General features: G+C 44.6%; 1 protein-coding gene across 1 annotated transcript; it reads left to right on the top strand.

Annotated features, from left to right (window-relative positions):
• Positions 1-13,428: 13,428 nt before the first annotated feature.
• Positions 13,429-21,690, top strand: G3BP1 (G3BP stress granule assembly factor 1; the record flags this gene model as incomplete). Its single annotated transcript, XM_079542443.1, has 11 exons — positions 13,429-13,523; positions 14,121-14,202; positions 15,376-15,549; positions 16,318-16,408; positions 16,857-16,950; positions 17,295-17,499; positions 18,218-18,319; positions 18,871-18,982; positions 19,325-19,450; positions 19,555-19,664; positions 21,484-21,690. The coding sequence occupies 11 exons, from the start codon at positions 13,429-13,431 to the stop codon at positions 21,688-21,690; spliced, it is 1,398 nt and encodes a 465-aa protein (XP_079398569.1).
• Positions 21,691-21,997: the final 307 nt, after the last annotated feature.

Below are 21,997 nucleotides of genomic sequence, written 5' to 3'. Positions count from 1 at the left end.
GCTGTTCCAGCACCTCACCACTCTCTCTGTAAAGAACTTCCCCCTGACATCCAACCTAAATCTTCCCTCCCTCAACTTAAAACCCCTTGTCCTGCCATTACCTGCCCTTTCAAAGAGTTGATTCCCCTCCTGTACTGAAAGGCTGCAATGAGGTCACCCCGCAGCCTTCTTTTCTCCAGACTGAAGAAGCCCTTTCCTACACACTGCAGCAAGGTGGAGGAGCTGGGGCAGAGCCCAGCAGCTCAGGTGCACCAGGCAATGAGACAGGCTGAGGAGCACTGGGTGGATGTGAGACTTCCTGAGCAGTGCTGGGCTTCACAGTCCTCCTCCTCAGGAGCTGACCCTGTAGCTGGAAGGATAACGGGAATGCATCTGGTTATTTGCTCACACACTGAATAGAGCTGTGTCCTGGGGTGTCGGCAAGCTTTGGCTGACCCCCATACACTGAGTTTATACCCTCCAGACTGAGCCCTGCTGGGAGACCGAGCAGAAGGGGCCATGGATGCCTTTTCCAGCACGCTTCCACGCGGGCATTCATTTTGTTGTGCACAGGACCTGGTTGTTGTGCTGCTTTATCAAAACATGAGCTCCCTATTCCTACATTGCCACCGTGGTCCCAGCTGCAGCAGTTATTTTAGCTGTTGTTGTGGGTCATCGGTCTGACGTTGAGCTCCACAGCAGCGCGTGTGATTTATGCACTGGCAGATTGCAGTGCAGCTCTATAAATAGTGGCGGTGGGGGAGAAGGATATTAAGGCAGAGCACGGCCCAGCACCGGGCACACAGGGAGGGATTTGGGTAGCAGGCAGGGATGTGGTGGTGGAGAAGGAAGTCAGTTTGAGAGGGTCAAATATATCTCAGAGTGCTTCACGTCGTAGATGCGATGGGATGTGATATAAACACAGCGGGCTTGCTCAGCCGTCTGCCTGCTTCTCCTCCATCCTGCTCTCCTCAGGGTCTGAGCATCTGCACTACGAGGGCCGGATGAAGCCCTAGTGAGGCCCGGTGGTTCTGTATGGAGCTCGCAGCCTGCTCGAAGTGATGGCCCAGGCCTGTCCTCCAGCAGGGGGAGGTGCGGGCATCCAGTGCCGCCCCTCGTGCGGGCTGACGGTCCCTTTAAGGATGCCGGGGCCTGCCTGTCCGTCAGAGCCCGCCGCGCTCTCCTATTGGTCGCTACGCCCCGTGCCGCATGGGGGTTCCGCCCCTATCTATAACGGGGTTTACCAGCACCTTCTCAAGGGCGCTGCCGTGCGCCTCAACCACACTACCGCGTCACGCCTGCCCCGCCTTTCGCGCCTGTTCGCGCGGGCAGCGTCGTCCTATTGGCTACGAGGAAAATCCATTAGGCCTCGCCCCGCCTCAGCACGGAGAACTTCGCCGCCCATTGGTTCGTATTGGTGTCGGTCAATCTCCCTTCTTCGCGGAGCCAGTCCTCGTGGTTGATGGAGTGAGCTGCCATTCAGTTACCAGCCCGCCTCCTTTCCCCTCTCTGAGCCAACCGGCGTCCGAGTGAGGGCGAGCGGCGCTCTCTGATTGGTGGAGCCGCCTCCGCCGGGTTAGGCTGCGCGCCGGATATATCTAGCCGGCGGCAGAGCACGCCGTTGCGTGAGGTGCTTCTCGTCCGCCGGGCAGGCCTGTGGTCAAGCGACGCCTCCCGCTCCCGTCCCGCTCCGCCCGCAGGTGAGGGGGAGGGCCGGGGGTGGGCGGGAGGGAGCTGGCGGCAGGGCCGCGGCCTCGCGGGGACGGCGGAGGGCCGCGTGCGGCGGGGCGATCCCCTTTCCATCCCCCACCTCCACGTTCCCCCTCTCCTCTTCCCCCCCAAACCCTGGGGTAGGCCGCGGCCTGGAGGGGTCGATGGGGACGGGGATGGGGACGGCGCTGAGGCCCCCGCTCGTTCTCGGCCCTCGTCCTGCGGTGAAGCCCGCCCGGCCCCGGCGCGGCTTTGTGGGCAGCACGGTGGGGCGGGCAGCGCCCTCGGGGCCGTGCGTGGAGGGTGCGGGGCTGCCGGGCGCCGTTGGGCTGCGTGCTTACCGAGCGCGGGGGGAGGAGCGGCCGGCGCGATGTGGGGCTGCGAGCTTTGTTCTGCGCGCTGCGTGTTTTTTTTTCTTCCTTCTATTTTTTTCTTTCAATCCCGTGCTTTTTATCCTTTGGCCGGTTTGTTTTTGCTGTGAGGTAACACGGCGCTGGTCTCCAAGGGCTCAGCGCTTCTTCCGGGCCGCCGGCAGCTCGGTGCCGCACGCGTGATTTCGGGGCGCTGGATGCAGGATTGCGGCGCGGCACCGCTGCCCGTGTGACCTTGGCCGGGCCGGGATCGAGCCGAGATTTAAAGCGGTGCTGCTGAGAAGGCCGCTCAGCCTCCTGCGAAGCCCGAAATACGCCTGGTTGAGCGGGGGGAACAACGGCGGAAAGGTTTGGGTATCGTCCACGTGCGCTTTGCTCTTGGATCTGCATGACCTGATGAATTTTTCCGGGGATACTGATGGCTTCTTTTGTTATGGCTTTCGTACACGTAGTGAGCATTCATTGCAAAAACAATGACTTGTTTTTGTGTTGTCGTCCCCCCCCTTCCCCCCCCCCCCCCCCCCCCCCACGGTTGGCTGAAAGCAGCTTTTGCAGCAAGCCGCCATGTTTCCAGGCATGCTATTTTTGTCCGGCCTGTGTTCCACGGGATGAAGTGACAGCTTTAAGAAACCTGGACGGTGCTATCGAGCTCTGGAAGCTCACGCTTTCAGGTGCCCTGAATTGAATGTTGTGTATTGGGTTGTTTTCAGCCAACCAAGGCTCTGAGCACGGGCATCAAAAAGGAGGGAGTGCAGAAGCTGGCAGACAAAAACTGCACTTGAGTTTGTTTCTAAAATCTTCCTTTTGGCCTGGTTTTCACTTTTTAATAATAACTTCCTTTTCAAGTAAAGAGGAAGCCTAATCATTTTTGCTAAAAGATAATTCTGTGATCGTTCTATGGTGCTGTTATAAGCCCAGTCCCGTGAACTGGGCTCACCTCTTCCAGAGGGCTTTGAGTCCTTATATTCAGTGAAGTCTTCATTCACTGTATTTACTTCAGTCAATGTATTTAGAGAAGTTCAGTGTCCTGTTTTTGACGAGCTTAGTAGATCTCATAGCAAAATATAAGGTTACATCTCATCATTTATGTGATGACGGATCTTGTACTCCAGAAGTCACAGAACGTCTTTGTGATAAAAATCTCTAGCTTTTTTTATAGTAATGCCTATTCTAGTACCTTCCAGTTTGCCTGAAAGACAGCATTAAAACACACTGGGAAGTGGCATTCTGCAGTCTTAGGAAAAGAATCCCATCCACTTCAGAGCTTTAGCAGATGTGTATCTCATTTTTTAAGTGTAAATAATTTTCTAGAAGGAATCTTGTATACATCAAATCTGGCTGTGAACAATGGTTTCTGTTTCTCGAGTTGTGGGAAATAGGGGACTGCCTTTTTTTAATGTGCTTTCTGAGTGTGAATATGTTTGGCTGAAGCTAGAGAACGCAGTTAAAGTAAAGGAGAAGACCTGGCAGGAAGCTCTTTGCTTAAGTCTGGATTTCTGAGTATTTATCTGTAGTCTTTTGAGAATGTATTGCAGAAGCTTGAGTTTGGTATCACAGTTTACACTTCAGAGTAGCAATTAGTTCAGAAAGAGCTAAACTATGCTAATGTTTCTTGACAGGGTTATCGTTCACTTTCTGTGGTGGCTGAAGGTGCACCTGAAAGCTGGTTCAGAATCATGGAGTCATGCATTCTATGATCATAAAAAAGCAACCAACCCAGCAGTTTCCTTTTTCTCCTTGCAAATGGTTGTAACAGTGTATACTGAGGAGCATAATTTAATGAAAATGCAATAAAGAAAACAAAGATGGTGTTACTGTGTATTGATAGTTCTGTTTGTAACTTCTGAGAGAGCGTTCATGAGATCAATGTAAATGGCCTGCTGGAAAACAGAACTTGAATTGTTGTAGTTTAATATTAAACCTGAGTTGTTTTGGTCCATCCAAGCAATACGATGAAAAAATCAAAGAGGAAATCAAAGTAAAGCAGGGCTTTGGGTGGTGCTTGTTGTTAGCTGTAATCTGCTGTATTTGAAATAAACCAAAGGGGGGAAGTGATGGGATCCAGTCAGTGATAGGCAAAACTTCCTATGGATGCCTGTGTGAAATATCCAGAATTGATGTGAAGCAACTGGCAGTGAACTTCCTGTGGGAATGAATAGTCCTGATGATCCTAAGCTACCTCACTGAGTAATTAAAACTAGCAAAATGCTGCCCCCAACAACAACAAAAATCCACCAGACAAAACCCTTCATCTTCAACTACTGTAAGAATGCCCAAAACTTTGCAGGCAGTGAATATTCTCCTGGTGTGGAGTCCTAGTCTTGCTATATTAAGACTGGACCTCTTCCAGAAAGGCGTAGCTGGTGGGATACTTGCTTTGAGAGCTTGGAGATGGCGAGCTGTTGGTTATGGAGCTCTTCACAGATTTCTACATTCCTTACTGAGGCAAATGTGAAATACTGAGTTTCAAAGCATTGGTGGCCATTTCCCACTTCCTTCTGTGTTGCCTCATCCTGCTTCTACTTCACCTTATGGTTTGCTACGCTGATTTTGTTTTGATTATGAATCTTAACAAGGGACGGATCAGTCTGAGTTGGCTGATAGATGTCTGAGGAATAGCAGTCTTCTGTAGCAAAATGGACAGCAGTGCAGTAGTTGACTCTTGAAAGGAATCTGTTGCTTGGCATGCAGAAAGCATTTCTGTTAAACCTTAGTTCTTGTGACTCGAATCCAAATGGGAGTGAGCTTGAATTTCACAGCAATATCTGTGTGGCTAGGTGTTCTAATCTGCTTCATCTGACTGCTCCTGAGTAACTTTTCCTTTTTACTTTGAGAAGCTGCAGTGGAGCCAAATGGAAAAAATGGCAGAGCTAAGAAGAGGACTGGACCTGCTGCCAACTTCATCGGGTTGTTGGAGCAGCTCTTGGATGTCAAAACAAAACCTGTTCTAATGGGAAAATCATAGGGTTTAAGTTGCTGCTTTATAGAGGAGCAATTTAGAGAACAGTATGGGCTCAAAGCTGACCAACTTCTCATTAAGGAAATAATTGATAAACAATTCAGATTATTGCTGTCTTTGAATAGATAGCACTTCTTAAGATTGAATTTTCATGGCTAAAATGTGTGGAAAAACAATTCTTCTCATCATAGAATAATTGAAGTTGGAATGTGTCCAGTTCGATATGAAAGTCCTTCACCTTTGTTGTGGTAAACAGCCTCTTTGGGAAGATCTGATTTTTTTTTTTTTACTGAAAGGGTAGGAATATTTCTGTGGGGTTTTGAGGCTTTGAGAATTGAGAGAACTCAGATTTTCAAGAGGAATTAACTCTGGATTTCTGTCATATCACAAGGACCATTTGCTATAATGCTTAATGCAGTGTAGCTAGCTTGTGGTCATCTGAAGTGTACTGATTGTGCTCAAGGCAGGTTATCTTAGTTTCCTGCATCAAGTTCTGTACAGTAGCCTTCCTTAGCTTGTTCTGTTTTAGTATCAGGACAATTCCAGTTTCCTACATCAAAGTGAAGCAGGGTATAAGCAGCCCAAGAAGCATTTCAGTACGAGGAGGAAATGGAACGAGGCCTGCACTCCAGTGTGTTGGGGCTGTTTGCCTAACACTGCATCCCTGGTTACAGCTTCTCAGTAGTAAAACCGTATGTCCAGATATGCACAAAGAACTTCAGAGGATTTAGTGTATGTGGGGGTTGTTGTGATGGTCTTGGGGTGCTCTAAAAACAGTGGCTATTTACAGACCTCTGTAGGCACCTGTTGAAGGTGAAAATTGGCTTTTGCTGCTTTCTCTAGATTTCCTCCTACAGTTCTTGCAGTAGTGCCTCTGAGACCACGTACCACTCTGTTCTCAATAGCTGAGTCCTCCCTCTGGAAGAATTCAGAATAGTAACTGCCAGCTCAGACCTCTCCTGCTTTCTCTAGAAAGATCAGGGATTAAGATGTATAGTTTGGTGCCTTGGTAACCAAAGCTTGGGATCCCTTTTTTAGGTCAGTGAGTATCAGATATTTGGAACTGAAATTTGTGTGCTCCCTGGAGCTTCTCCCTTACCTGTTTTGTGTCTCCTTTATGTAAGGAGTGACATGCAGCTTCTGGTAACTTGCTGAGAAATGCAAACGTTTCATGTTCCAGTATCATAAATCTGTAGTACGTGTTATTGAAACAAGAGTAAATAATACGCCTGTGAAAGTCAGTGTTGTTATCTCTTGGTAACATAAGGAATAACTTGGCTGGCTGTCTTCTGAGTTGGGGAACTTTTCCCCAGTGGTACAGAACAGCAGAACTTCCCCAAAAGTGATGCCAAATAGGCAGTGTGAAGTGAGCTTCTCAAGCAGACGGCTGTAAAACCTGACCTGTCATGGATGTGAGGCAGCTGCAGTAAGCATTACCTCACAATAAAACATGTTTCTTGATGATAATTCCAAGCAGGAACACAAATGCTTCTGCTGCAGTGTTACCCCTCTGTGTGTGGCTAATTTCACAGGTTTTGCTGAGTAGGAATAATTGCATGGTGTGAAGTAGGAAATTGGAAGCCACTTGAAAGAACTTTAGAAAGGAGGAGTGGGAAAAATACTACTGGTGGTGTAGACCCTACATTAAGGAAAAGGAAAGTGCTTTATGGGTGAAGGCGAAGAAAATTGATGAGAAACACTTGTGATATTTGTAAGCTATTACTTAGATTCCAAGTTAGATCCCTTTGTGTCCTTTCCCCTTTAAACAGAACCTGACTTTGCTGTCTGTCTTTGCACCATAAGTGAGCCTAGATGCTTCTACCTATGAGGACAGTGTATATTTTATTGCCCTGGTTCACTGTTCCTTACTGTGCAGGTACAGGTGCTGCTCCCAACTGGCTTTGTATTTTGTTTCTCTGCTTTTGATCTTCACGTTCTTGGAGTTGCATTCCTCTGGATGTGTCACTGTTCATTTAGATTCTGACTAATAGCAGTAAAAATCACAAGTTTGTCTCTTTCTTGCTTGGCAGAGCTGAGCATTAAGAGAAATGCTGAATGTTGACTGGAAGCTGTCAGACTCCATCACATCTGTGTACTTGTGGCTCACGCTTGGGTCTGTTAGCAAAAACACAGCCTGACTTGTAGAATGACAGCTCTTCTGCAGCAATTCATGGTTTATTTGTATTCCTAGAGCGTTCAAGGGGCTGTGCATTGCCCTGGGGTGAGGCTCCCCATCTGCACAGCCAGCAGGGGCTGTTCAGTACCAGCACCTGCAGTGCTGAGTGTAATTCTGAGTAACTTGTTTTAGTTCTGTAATAGCACACTTCACTTACAGGTAACATTGGATACTTTCTTATCCTGATTATTTGGATAGTCTGAATAGAAAACAGTTAAGCTTTGATTTGGAGGTTTTTTTGTAATGATGTATCTTGCAGATGGTACAATGTGCAGCTCTTCTGTGGTGTCCTTCACTGGTAGGTGTCAAAGATTCTAGAAAGTGCTTTTAATGTTGCTCTCCCTTCCTGCAGCGTGATGTTAATAAAGCACAGAGAGATGTTTGCCTGAAGATGGCCATTCTGGTTCCAGACTAATTTTTAGATTTCAGCTCTTTAATGCCTCAGATGCCCTATGAAGCACTCCCTCTTTGTAGGAAGTGTGGCTGTGGTACAGGAGATGCTGTTCTTTGTAACGAATGGAGGCAGTTTGGTTTAAGGATCCAGATATGCATCTTGCAGGCTATTACTGAAGGCTCATCTGTGATGTGCCTTGGACTGCATGCTGCTTTCCTCTGAGGAGTACCTGCTTCTAGAATTTCCTATCAATACTTACTTTCCATGGACTTACTGGTGTTCTGGGGTTACTAAGACTTGAAGCTGATAATCTCACAAAGTTTGTTCTTCAAGTGTTTCATTATTCCTTAGGCAAGTTATCCCATCACTGAACTCTCAGCACTTGCCTGCAGAGTGCCTTGCCTTTATGAAATAGTGCTGCCTCCAAAGGTGATTTTTCCAGACAGAACCCTTTTCATGTGGCTCTGTCACAATATAAAAAATAGGAGGAGCTGTGGACAGGTATGCAATGGCCTCTATATAAAATGCAGGCTGTGTTGCTCCTTGTGATGCTGCGCTTCTGAATTCTGTGTAACCTCTAAAGGAGAGCAGTTTTCAAACTTGTGTTGCCTACTTATTTGAACGGCTTTTCAGTCCTTTATTAATAGTTGGGTCTTGAGGTCAACAACAGGTAGTTCTTCCTTCTCTCCCTCAAATAGTTAAGACTGTTTTAAAATAAGGGCATCTCACATCTCAGTGTACTTGATATCTTGTTTTTAAATATGCATTCCCTTGGAAAGGTTTACATTACTCTTCCTCTTGAAAGAAAGCTGGTGCAGAGACCTGAACCCCTGGATGAGACAGGCTCTGGAGTTTGCCTAGTGATGCAAGCTTAGTTTGTTGGTCTTTCACTGTTCACTCCAGTGTTTTGTATCTCAGTTCACACAGGTACTGGCTTGTTGGTGTTTGTTTTTTTTTTTTTTTTTGCTTAATCAGCAGCAGTAGCAAAGAGTGGTCGTGTAAAATGGTGGGGAGTGAGAAGAACTCCAGTTAATTCCCCTTTGTTGATTAACTTCCACTGCAGATTGTGCCTGCTGGAAGCATATTGGGCTGCTTTCATTATTTGTACTGGCTTTTTTCTCTTGTCTGAAACAGCAATCTTATCTGTTTCTAATGCTGGCCACTCTAGATAGATAGTTTAAGGCTTTGAACACTGTTACCAGAGCATTTTAAGAAATCCAAAATGATACTTAATAACACAACCTTATTAACTGTTGATGAAACCTTTTAAAGTCCAGCAAAACTGCCATTTGCCAGCTTTGTGCTGTGACGTGCTTTGATGCAGGCATCTTTCTTCCACATGAGCTCCTCTGGGAGTTTCTTAGCTCTTTCTATGTGAAGGAATTAACTGACATGCAAATAAGGGAGTAGAGCTGCATCAGGAGTCTCCCATTCCTGGTTTAAATGAGAAAAAGCTCTGTATAGGGAGCACATCAGTTACAGCATATTAACTTGCATAGAAAGGTAAAATTGCAGAAATGAAGGGCATGAATTCCACATAGGAGAAACTGATTAGAGTGTTGGAAGCAGCATAACAGCTCTGATAGTATCTTAATCAGTTAAACCTGTAATTAAAAGCATGGGGGGGAAACTGTTTTGGTGCTCTGTAAAATGCACCAATTTGTTGAGACTCATCTGCTATTCCTGCTTACGTAGCACACCGACAGCCAGCAGGGCACGTGGGGCTGCTGCAGGGCTGTTCCCTGTCTGCTGTGCAATATTCCAGTCAAATGGAACTGTGATGCACTGTAGTGATCTTGTGGCTTTCGGATGGGCTGCTGCTTCTGTTGGAACAGAAGTTAAAAATACAGATATAAAAAGCAGAGAAACCAGGATGATATAAGAGTGAACTGTGGCCTGTTTGGAATGGGCTCCAACTTCAAAAATGTTGCTTGTCTTTGTAAGTACCGTTGTTTTTATTGACAGAAGATAATTAAAACCCCAGCGTGCTTTAGGAAATGAAATTTGTGTTATTCCAGCCTGAAAGACTTGGTGAAGTCTGAAGGCTTCCCACCTTGAGTCCTGTAGTCTCTGGTTGTCCTGAGAACCTGAACGCTGCAGTGTGTGTTGGAGATGCTTGTAGTACATGGGCAGTAATAGAAACAAGATGGAGGCTTGAGGTTTTCTAATTGTGGGCAGCTGATGGTCAGTTGACTTTTTTCCAGTTTTCTCACCAAATTACTGTACACAACCAACTAGCTAGCTGTTCTTTGACCCTATTAATTTTGTGGATGCTGATGGGTTCTGTGGACCTAAATCTAAATTTAATACACCATTTGCATAAATGGCTCTACTTTACATAACTGTACTTTAGAAATTCAGTGCCTAGCATTGATTTTCTGCCAAGTAGGAACGCTGTAACAGATGGTGGAATTTTCCACCAGCCAGGTGATAACCACTGTAAAGGAGGTATTTGTCTTCCCCTAAGTCTCCTGGCTTAAGGAGTGGCATCACACTGCAGAATTGTTCTGATCCATTTGCTATAATTTGAGTTATTCTCTGCTTTGCGTATATGGGGTAATATGAATGTGTGTTTCTGGATGGACTTGAAATCATCAAATTTTCAGCTTTTCCTGTTAACACCCTTTCATTTCAATTGACAAAAATGTGTGGATAAGCTTCCATCAGAAGTAATACAGTGATAGCCCAGACATTTGGTCCTGTCACGTTCTGTGCAGTATGAAACATTTCTCATTATTGTCGGTCAAGGAATAGAGGAACAGTGAAAATCACTTGGAGTAGTAGGCAGCAAATAGTATCTGGAGGTGCTTGGCTTGTATCGTTCAGGTTGTGCTGCTGGCTGGAGATCAGGAACAGATGGCTGCTGGCAGAATAGCAGCAGGTGCAGCAGGAGTGAAAACAGATTGCTGTCCTCTGGTCAGATCATAGAAAGGCTTTTCCCGTTTCTGTTTGGATGTTAATGAGAAGTGGGCACTCTGCTATTCTTCCTTCTGTGGTAAGAGTCAGTTCTGAGAGGACTTCTTGTGCCTTTTTCACTTTCAGTAGGGAGATCCTTTATTTTTGTCTTGCAAATATGAGGTGCAGTCAGGAGCCACTGCCTTCTGTATGCCTTCAGTGCAGTGCTGGAGTGAGTCAGAACAGCTCTGGAGATGAGCGTGCTGGTGGGTTCATACAGGTGAGCTGTTGAGATCTGAGTGCAGCAGGTAACAGTTCCACGTCAGGTGAGGAGGGGAAGCTTTGTACGTTCATCCCAGAAGATAGGGGAAAATAATTCTCAGAGGAACCTGCTGTAACACTTATCACAAGTGAGTAGGAAGTCTTCTGGACATCAGTGGAAAAAAAGAAGGGGTCTTCGTTGAGGAGTGATGCACTGCCTGTACTCTCACCTTCAGCCAGGATAGAGGAGCAAACAAGCAGTTCATGAATGTTCTTCTGTATGGAGTTGCTGTGATCTGAGGGGATGCCATAGGACTGCTTTTCTAATAAAGTAAACTCATGGCACAGGGGCAAGGTTTTAAACAGTTCAGTTTTGTATTGCCAGTTACACCAATGGCCTGAATGTGGAGGAGTTGCCTGCCACTTGGTCCCACTCCTTCAGGATTCTGCTGCTTGCTGTGCTGGTGTTTCAGAAGTGCTCTGTGGGAAATGGGTGCATGAGGACATCAGCTATGGTACTCACAGCTTGCCCTTGCTTTCCCTGTGGGGTAACACCTGATATTTTGTAGGGATCTTAATGTATGTTTGAAGGCAATCAGTTTCGTAGATTTGAGGGTTTAGTTCAGTCCATCCTCTTAGACATCTGTATATGTAATATACAGTGCTTACAATTGAAAGGTTTCTTTAAAACCACAGATACTGAGAACTTCCTAAAATGAAAGTGATCTGCAGAATCTGAGCATCTCCTGCAGGGCAGACCCAGCTGTGGCGTATCACTTGCTTCATGGTTAGCTCGTGAAGATATGAAAACATGGAAAGCTTCTTGGTGTACTGAAATGTGTGTTCTGCCTCAATATTGCCTTGTCTTTTGTTTACAGTATGTTTGGTGTTACACTATGGCTTGGTATGGAGCAAGGGTGCCAGACTTGATTCAGCTCTATGTGAAATCCTGTGCTGTGGGTCTCTTATGTTTTCTTTGGCATTTGACACTTCTGTTTCACATTTCTGATACCACCTGCAGTGTGGTGGGTTCCTTTGCAGACCCATACATGCTGTGCATTTGAGCTGTCAATGCAGTAGACTTCCCTGGTAGGTCATCTCCCTGCTGAAGCTGTAATTTGTCACTGGTTCGTGGCATTTATGGGGCTTCTTGTCTGAGGTACAGCAAACACAATGAAAGCATCATACTGGAATGAACTGGAGCAAGGCTTAAAGCAGTACAGAGGAAAGGCAGTCTGAATGAAGCCGTGGAGGAACAGATGATACCCATGGGCAACTATTTACCCAGAGTAAAGGATGCTGTCCTGTGCAGTGACAAGAGAGCTAGTTCCAGCATAGCTGCCAAGTGCTCTGCAGGCTCCATCAGATGGGTCTGTGTTAGCTTAGCTTGACTGTGTGTTTCTAGATAGCACTGCTGCTACTTGAGGCTGCTTAACAGTTCTAGTATTAAATAAAAGCACACAAACACAAATTCAGGAGTCATTGACTTTTTTTTTTTCCTCGAGGGCTCAAGTCAGTGGTGTATTAGTTTTGATTTGCAGCACACCTGAAGTATGTTCTGTTTGTATGGGCTGTGTTGTGTAGGGAAGGGATTCTGTAGGTCAGCAATAGGGAGGAGGTTCTCTCAGTTTTTACATCTAGATTTTGATCTTCTTTTGATAGCATTTGTTTGCCTCATTGTTGGTACCACTGCAAGCTCTTACTGTGAGCACTACAAAGCCAGGATAGTTTCAGGGAAACTGACTACTATGTAGCCTATGTGACATCCAGAGCTCAACTGTCAGCTCAGCACCTATTCTGCTACCTTTTGGTATCACAGAACACAAAGAAAACCTCATTGTGCTTATATTAGGAAGCTTTGTTAGGAGCACTATGGTGCCTTTTTTAATCAGTTTGAACAATTTGTACAAATACTTGAAGAGAAGGAAACAGATGCGCACTGTGTAACCTTCCTACAAAGACTTTTTTCTTACGACTTAGGCCTGCTGAAATGAGATAGGAGGTACTTAAATCAATTTGTCCCTTGGCCTGGGAATGGTACTGTTCATCTGACTTGGATTTAAATGACAGTGGACTTGTTCAGGAGAAATAAGGGAAGAGCAGCATGCGTTGGTTTGTAGCGCAGTACCTTTGATATAATCCGATATTCTTCCAGTGCTCCCGAGCAGCAAGTGCTGCACTGCTGACAAAAATAGATTGGACTTTTTCTGACCTTTTATAAATGCCCTTAATACAGTAGCACAGGCTTTACTTTGAAACATATGACTTTTAATTCTGATTGTGAAGTCAAGTGAGGTAAGTCGAACTTGGATCAACTGCAAATGACTTAGCTTCTTAGCAAATCCTCTTGGAGAGCCATTCTTGTTTGCTACCTGCATTTTGCTGAGGGTATGTAGGATGACTAAATGCTGGAATGCTATGAGGTAATGTCCCTTGCCTGTGCAGCCTCTCCCACCTCTGGTTTGCTCCCCTGCAGTCCTCTCCCTCTCTTCAGCACCAAAGATTGATGACTCTGAAAATACATTGGGTAAACTGCTTACTGTGTAAAACTGCTAATAGGTTTTGGTGTGTGCTTTCTACTGTGATTATGTGGCTTATGCTGTCTGTATGAGAACAGCAACACAAAAATGCTACTGTTTGATAGGGCTTTTGCTTTTCTTTTAGTTTTCAGTTGACCAAAGAAATGGTGATGGAGAAGCCAAGTCCCCTGCTGGTCGGGCGGGAGTTTGTGAGGCAGTACTATACTCTGCTGAACCAGGCACCTGACTATTTGCACAGGTAAAGCTCTTGCTTCACTTCATGATCAGCTTTTGTGTGGTTTCTTTAAATCGTATGTTCAAAATCAGTAAGTAAACTTATTCCCATGCCTTAGCTTCATGTTTTTGAAGACAGTTGCATTTCATTTCATTGTGCTTTGAGGTGGTATTCAAGCAATTGTTTTGAAACCTTCCTTCTAATTTCAGGATCTGTTAAAAGACTTCTCAGACCTTTCCACTTAAGTGGACAGCTGATCTCTATTTAGCAGGGAGAAAAGTTTAGGACATTGTGAACTTGAGTTCCAGATTTTATCTGCTGTCAGAATATTGTCCCATGATATTTAGCTTCGGCTTGCAATCCCTAGTTATAAAACAGGTAACTTACCTGCAGTGCTTTAATTAAATAAACAGACATTGCTTCTTGCCTCAAACTTGAAGCCACAGCTTGAGGGAAGCCTCCAGTGTCCTGTGTGTTCAGGGTACTGTGTTTCTTTATAGCAGGGTAAGGAGAACAGGGTGCACATCTAGTTCCTATGAGAGACTTTAGTCTTGGCTGTTATTGTTTGGGTACCTGATGTATCTGAAGACTGCAGCTTATGCAGTTCTTTCTTTCCAATAGGTTTTATGGAAAGAACTCTTCTTATGTCCATGGTGGCTTGGATTCCAATGGAAAACCTGCTGATGCAGTCTATGGGCAGTCTGTAAGTATTTGGAAAAACTTACTGTCACTTACTACTTTCTTTTCTCCTTTGTGGTTGAGACACATCCAGCTGTGATTCATCCACTTTGTCAGGTGGCTTTCTGTAGAGAAACATAGTGGAAGGGATGCCATTCAGAGAGACCTCAACAGACTTGAAAGGTGGGCCCAGATGAACCTAATGAAGTTCAAGACAGCAAAGTGCAAAGTTTTGCACTTGGGTCAAAGGAATCCGAGGCATGTATATAGACTGGGGGGAACGGTCCTTGAGAGTAGCCCTGCAGAGAAGGATCTGGGGGTTCTGATGGATGGGAAAACTTGACGTGAGCCAGCAGTGAGCTCTTGCAGCTCAGAAAGCAAATGGTATCTTGGGCTCCATCAGAAGAGGGGTGGACAGCAGGGCCAGGGAGGTGATTGTCCCTCTCCTTGTGAGGCCCCATCTGCAGTATTTTGTCCAGGTCTGGAGCCCCCAGTGCAAGAAAGATGGAGAACTGTTAGAGGGTCCAGAGGAGGGCCACAGAGATGATCAGAGAGGTGGAGCACCTCCCCCATGAAGACAGACTGGGCTTTTTCAGCCTGGAGAAAAGGCGGCTGTGGGGTGACCTCCTTGCAGCCTTTCAGTACCTAAAGGGAGCCTATAAACAGGGGGAGAGTCAAATCTTTGGAAGGGTAGATAACATCAGGATGAGGAGAAATGGTTTTAAGTTGAAGGAGGAAAGACAGGTTGTATGTCAGGGGGAAGTTCTTTACAGAGAGAGTGGTGAGGTGCTGGAACAGCTGCCCGGAGAGGCTATGGATGACCTGTCCCTGGAAGTGTTCATGACCAAGTTGGATGGGGCTCTGGGCAGCCTGGTCTAGCATTAAATGTGGAGGTTGGTGGCCCTGCATGTGGCAGGGGGGTTGGAGATTCATGATCCTTGATGTTTCTTCCAATCCAGGCTGTTCTGTGAAAGGGGAGGAACAGCTGCCTAATTTTACACAGCAATAGTTAATCAAGGTATGCTTCCTTTTGTTGAAGTTCACAGTGTGAAATAGCTTGCAGAGCGAGCTTAGAGCTTACTGTCAAACTTTCTTGTATAAGTTTGGGTATATAAGTGTGTTGTTTCTTCTTTCACTGGAAGCTTCTAATTTATCAGAAATGACTCTCACAGTATAACCTGTATTCTGTCCTTCATAGGATATCCACAAGAAGGTTCTGTCACTAAACTTCAAGGACTGCCACACAAAGATCCGTCACGTGGATGCCCATGCCACTCTCAATGATGGGGTTGTAGTGCAGGTGATGGGAGAGCTCTCCAATAACATGCAGCCCGTGCGCAGGTTCATGCAAACGTTTGTACTCGCACCTGAGGTATGTTATATTGAGTGACAGCAGTATTGCAGTGCTATCATGTCAAGATTTGAGGTCTGTTTCAGTGTTGGAATCTCCAGTGTTACACTGGGGAGGTAGTTTGCCATGCAGTTGGGTAGGAGTGCTCTGCAAATTCGTAGGGAATTTGTGCTACTTCTGTGTGTTCATCAATTAACCTTGGGTATCATAATTACAGATGTAAATGCCCTGACTTGTGGCTTCTTGATAGCTACAGCACTTTTTTTTTTCCTTATGCATTCTTTAAAATGGTTCTGTCCTTAGTTTGCCTTCCTAGCTACTTGTCCTTGTATTGGAATGAGTGGAAAGAAGAAAATCTTTCTGTCCCTTGAAGACAGCATTTAGATTTTCTTGTTTGGTAAAGCACTTACATGGTGTTTGAGGTGGCTTTCAAAATACACTACTTGAACAAAATGATAATGGGAGATGGAGGGAGGATTGCAAATTCACATTACTCTTCAGGCTTACTTGGGGCTAAGAACTAGAACCTTGAATCACAGGTTGCTCTGCTTACTGCTCCATCAGCTATAAGAACAAAAAGCATTACATTTCCTGTTGAATCATGCTAGGAAGTCAAGCATGCATGAAATCTTTTTACCTGTGTAGTGCACTCTTTTAAAGGAGGCAGCTTTGGATTGATCTTCTGTATTTGTGGGGGAAGGGTGACTTGCTTCAGCTGTTTGTTTTGTTACGTTACTTTTTGATATTGCATTTCATGTAATTGAATTATTTCTCCTCTTTTTCTTCTAGGGCTCTGTTGCAAACAAATTCTATGTCCACAATGATATCTTCCGCTACCAAGATGAGGTTTTTGGGGACTCCGACACTGAGCCTCCCGAAGGTGGGCACCAGCAGACTTGGTGTGATTCTGTTGGTGTTTGTCCCTGGGTCTGCTACGTGCTTTGTTTCCAGACTACAGGAAGTCTCTTTCTGCAGCATTAATCTTTATGATGTTCTGAGTCTTTTCCTTGCCTGTAGTTTTATTGTTTCAACACTGTAGTTTTCTGGTATCTTCTCTTTCTATTGAAAGAACTGCAAGGCCTTTTTTGGGCAGTAGCAATCAGATTTGTAGGCAACGATAGTTTTCTGAAGTATTTAGAAAATGTTATTTGATGTCAGACAAAAGCAAGAACTCAAGTGGAAGCATAGCTATAAGGAAATGTCTGCTTAGCACTGTTTTGGTAGTATTTCCTTGTGCTCCTCGCAGAGACTTCAAATGTGTGTTGGTGGGAGATGAGTTGGAATTGAGTACTAAAGCAGTGTGTGGTGTTTCTTCTTACTTCAATTAGAATCGGAGGAAGAAGGGGAGGAACCTGAGGAAAGACAACAGACACCTGAGGCTGTTCCTGATGATACTGGTGCTTATTATGAGCAGACTGTCAGGTAATACCTTTGTTAGATGGTAATATTGACTACTTAAAGAACAAGTCGTATGAACTTGCTGCTAGATGTGATTCTTCCCTTTTGACAGTTGAAAGACAACTGAAACTTAAATGCTGTTACACTTAGTGCAGAGACTCCAGATTATCAGAAGATGTAATGCTTTGGTCTGTAGTGTAATAATGTGAAGCTTGCATACTTCTGCAGTGTAGTTTTATTTAGATTACCTTTGTTCTTCCTCTTTAATGAAAAGTGGTTGGCTTCTTTGTTAAACAGGTAGCATTCCTTACTACTCAGTAATCTAATCAGATGCAGTAAATACCATCCTTATTTTCTTGTGCTAATAGCAATGACATTGAAGAACACCTGGAAGAGACAACTGCAGAGGCAGAGCCTGAGCCAGAGCCAGAACCTGAACAGGAACCTGAGCCAGAGGTGCAGGAAGAAAAATCTGAGCCAGTATTGGAGGAATCGGCTCCAGAAGAAACTGTGGAGAAGAGTCCTTCTCCAGCTCCTGCTGATCCAGCTCCTGCTGTGCAAGAGGACTCCAGGGTAATAACCATGTGTGACTCTTCATGTTCTTTCGTCAGGAAGTTTGACGTGCTGCTTTCTGGTGAGGGAAGTATCTGGAATTAGATCAGTGTTTAAATGCTCTGTAATTCTTTCCTGAGTCCAGATACTTCTTTTCATGAGCAGTTGCCTTTTTCTCATTGGCTTTTATACAACAGTAGATAGTTGAATTTCTACGTAATAACTACTTGTCTAAATTCCTATGATCTAAAGGAAAACTTTGTAAACTTGGGGGTTTTGGAACTTTTGTAACAGTGAGAGGCTCAATTTCTTAGGTTCTTAGTTCATAAACAGAGCTTCTGACATTATTTACAGACTGTAGCCAAGATGCAGAATCAGGAAAGTGGTTGAGATTCATTCCTAGCTGTTTCTTTTTTTTGCTCCTCTGCAGTGTCAAAGGAGTCAAAAGTTGATAAATGAGTATTCCATAGAGCAATGCTTTGATTAACTTTATTGTGGTACTTGGTGCTAGGCTGTTGCTGTCTCAAATTTCAATTCTACTTGCGTGCCAGAAACAGGCTAGAAGTGGAGTTCAGTTATTGTAATAATATGTCTTCTGAATTGGGATGATGTGAAGGGGATTTGGGCAAACTGCTGATAGTTGAATCCATAATGTCACGGATTACTTAAAACTTTGACACTGCTAACAGACATGGTAACATCAGGAATATGGAGTTGAGTCTAATCTCTATTTCTTCAGGCATTTTCTTGGGCATCAGTAACCAGTAAGAACCTCCCTCCCAGTGGAGCTGTTCCAGTATCGGGGATACCGCCTCATGTTGTGAAAGTACCAGTCTCACAGGTAGGAATTCAGCATCTAAAGCTGTTTCACTGCTAAACTGGCTGGCAGGAAGCTGAGATGGGAAAGAAGTAGTGAAATCAGTGTGATGATGAACTGAATTCTTAGGCAATGAGGACTGTCTAATTCAGTATTCCATGGTGGATGTCATAAATGCTGTTCCTTGGTTTTTGGACTGAGTAATTCCTCATGGAGAAAAGAGATTATGACTGCTGATTGTATCTGCAGTCTAAAAGAAATGTGCTTAAGAGGAGAAGCAGTTTCTCTGACTCTCTTCCTTTGCTTATTGAGGAACAAGGTTTTGTCATGAAATGAGTGTATTCTGATACAGCCATCCTTCAGGCAGTCACTTCTTGTGCAGTTGTATGGAATGACATAGGGAACTTTAGGCTGTGGCACTCAATATCAAATCAATGTGTTTAGTCACAGGTGAGAAGATGGAATTCAGGCTTTTGACTTAATTTTCAAGAGAATTGGTAAAATTACTTGATAGTGAGCTCTTAAATGCACTGCTGTTCTCTGTTTGCATGATAATTGTCTTTGAATTCATATAGCCCCGTCCTGAGGCCAAGCCTGAATCTCAGACTCCACCACAGAGACCTCAGAGGGATCAGAGAGTGAGGGAGCAGCGAACAAGCATCCCGCCTCAGAGGGGTCCTAGGCCAAGTAAGAAAAGCCACAGAGTGTGAAACTTTTCTGCTCTTTAATTTGGTGGTTTTGGGGAATTGGTAAACAGGAGTGTTGAGAGTCTCACTAACATTGAGGTTTTTCTGCTTACCTGGATATTGAATGGCATTCTCTGAAGTATCCAGGTTTTTATTTGCTATTTGCTTTCAGTCAGATGACAGAAAGCAAGCTTTTAGAAAATTCCTGGTGTAGGGTATGTATAAATGGGTATAAATTCCTATGTGTAAATGGGTACGCAGTCTGGATGCTCATTCTAACTGTGATGCTGTTCTTGTTTGTCTGTGGAACTGTCTTTTCTTAAACTTTACTCTTATGTTCAAGTTCGTGAGGGTGAACAAGGTGATGTGGAAACAAGGCGGATTGTGAGGTACCCAGACAGTCACCAGCTCTTTGTTGGGAACCTTCCCCACGATGTGGATAAAAGTGAGCTAAAAGACTTTTTCCAAAGTAAGTTGGTAGTTCTACTCCTCAGGCTTTTGGGGTTGCAGCCATTGGTGTGGCCAACAGAACATTCTAATGTATGACCCAAGAACTTGGCTCTTCTCTTGCAGGCTATGGCAATGTTGTTGAACTGCGCATCAACAGTGGTGGAAAGCTCCCCAATTTTGGGTTTGTGGTGTTTGATGATCCTGAACCAGTTCAGAAGATCCTTAGCAACAGGGTAAATAAACTTTCAGTCAGGCTTCTTGCTCTGTTAATAACAGGCAGTGTTTTCCAGGTGCTTCTGATACAAAAAGGTAGAGTCTGATCCTCTGAACAAGTAAGATCTTTCCTTATTGAATTGTTCACAAAAGGGGTTGAGAGGGAGAAACTATACTAGTGTTCAAGCTGAGAAGGGTTCCTTGTAACAAAGGAAAAGTACCTGCTTAGTTTATCAGCAGTGATTGTTCATGGAAAATGCACACTCCATGAGTGTGTGTGGGATGATGGTAGGCAGTGAATCTGGATGCACCTCAACTGTGCCACGTGCTCCCTTACAGTGTGTTTTCTCAGTGGAATCCTTTCTTTTCTTTAATGCTATATGACAGTATTACTCCTGTATTTCTGACCTTAAATTGAAAGGTAGGTTATCATAGAATGGCTTAATTGGGAGAAACCTTAAAGATCTAGTTCCATACCTCTTGCTGTGGATGGTGTTGCCAGCTACTGCATCAGGGCCCCTTTCAGTGTGGCCTTGAATGCTTCCAGGGATTGGGCTTCAACTTCCCTAGGCAGACTTTTTTTCCTTGAGGTGCAGTTTAAGACTAGGATATTTTGTGTGGTTAGGCACCTTTAGCTGTAGAGTGTCAGCAGCATTTCTAGCAAAGTTTGAGTTAGTGTTGTTGAGCTTCATGTGATTATAGAAGCTCTTAAAGGGAGCTGGTAATTTAAGATCTTAGTGCTGATAGAGTTGCTTCCTTTAAACGCTTTCATTTTTGCAGACAGAGCAGTTCCAGTGTGGTCTAGGGTAAAGTTTGAAATGGGTAACTTGAAACCATTGCTAAAAGTAGGTTGAGTTGATCTGACTTTGACCCTAATTGGTTTGGGAGCAAGTAGTTCAGTGGCAGTGGGTCCTTAAGAAGTTATCCACAGCTAGTGTGCAAACATCACCTTTAGTAGTGATTTAAACTTGCCTGTTTGTGTTCTTGAATTGAAACCAGAGAAATCCACTTCTGTGCCCTTTTGCAGTGGGAGACGTAGCTAAGGGCTGAGTGCTGGGCTTTGTGTATGGAGTGTACAATACCAGAGATGTGCTCAGCTGGGGGATTTGTGGCCTTTGTGTACTTGTTCTAACTGTTCCACTCTAGCTGGAGCCAGAGAACAAAGTGGATGCTGAATTCTTAGACGTGGGATGTGTAATAGGCTTTCAGAGTTGGTTCATTCGGAGCATCTTTCATGCAGGCTCGTGTAAATGCTTAAGTTACAATGGATGGACATGCTTTTCTAAGATTTGATTTTTCTAAATACATCTTTAAACCTTTGAAAGTGATTTTTACACGTCTCCTACCTTGCTTGAAGAGCACTAAATTCTATTGCATTGCAAGGAGACCCAGTGCTTCAGGCAAAAATGTGTTCCTGAAACAGACCAAAGTGGAAGATTTCACACTGCTATGCAGGCCAGTGATAGAGAGGATCTGTCATTCTTCGTGTCATAGGATTAAGCCATCTGGGATTCTGGTGACAGACTGAATTGGTGTGTATTAATGAGATCAGGGTACTGCTAATAGGTCAGCTCTTTTTGTAAGAGGTATTGGAATGCTCATCTTTTATATCGTGTTTTCAGAAGTGTCACTTCTCCACATCTCCAGCCACTTTTCATCTGTGGTCAAGCATGAGACCGGTTGTATGGTTTGACCACAGTTACAATCTAATCACAAGTTATAAACACTTTTCTTTCCTTGGATGGAAAGAAGAGGATGAAAGAAAATCGCAGAAATCTGCTCGACTTCTGGAGGCTTCCAGATTAATTCTGAACGAAAGTATTTTCTCTTCTGTTCCAGCCCATCATGTTCAGGGGAGAGGTGCGCTTGAACGTGGAGGAGAAGAAAACACGAGCTGCCAGGGAGGGCGACCGCAGAGATAACAGACCACGTGGACCTGGAGGCACTCGCGGGGGGCTGGGAGGTGGGATTCGAGGGCCTCCACGTGGAGGAATGTCCCAGAAGCCAGGATTTGGAGCTGGAAGGGGGATCGGGCAACGCCAGTGAATGCATCGTGGATGTTGACGTGGTGGTGCAACCCCTTTTTACCTGCAGATTTGTGAATTTCAGCCTTGGGTATCTTGGAATGTGGCCCTAGCCTGTTATAGACTGCTACGTTTGATACTATTTTGGCCCCTTTTTTTGTTTGTGTTATGGTTTTGTGATTTTTTTTTTTTTCTAGTCCTTGTCCCAGATTCCAGCTTTGTGGAACAACGCTTTAGGAAAAGTGGATTTTAAAAAGAAAAGAACTGAATTTCCTTGCTCACCTCAAACTTACGGACTGGATTTTTTTGGTACCAGTGGTCTTTCCTAG

This window comes from Tetrao urogallus (assembly GCF_951394365.1).
Source record: "Tetrao urogallus genome assembly, chromosome: 14".
Taxonomy (NCBI): domain Eukaryota; kingdom Metazoa; phylum Chordata; class Aves; order Galliformes; family Phasianidae; genus Tetrao; species Tetrao urogallus.
Note: the sequence above shows the minus strand (reverse complement) of the source record. Positions and strands in the feature narration are given on the sequence as shown.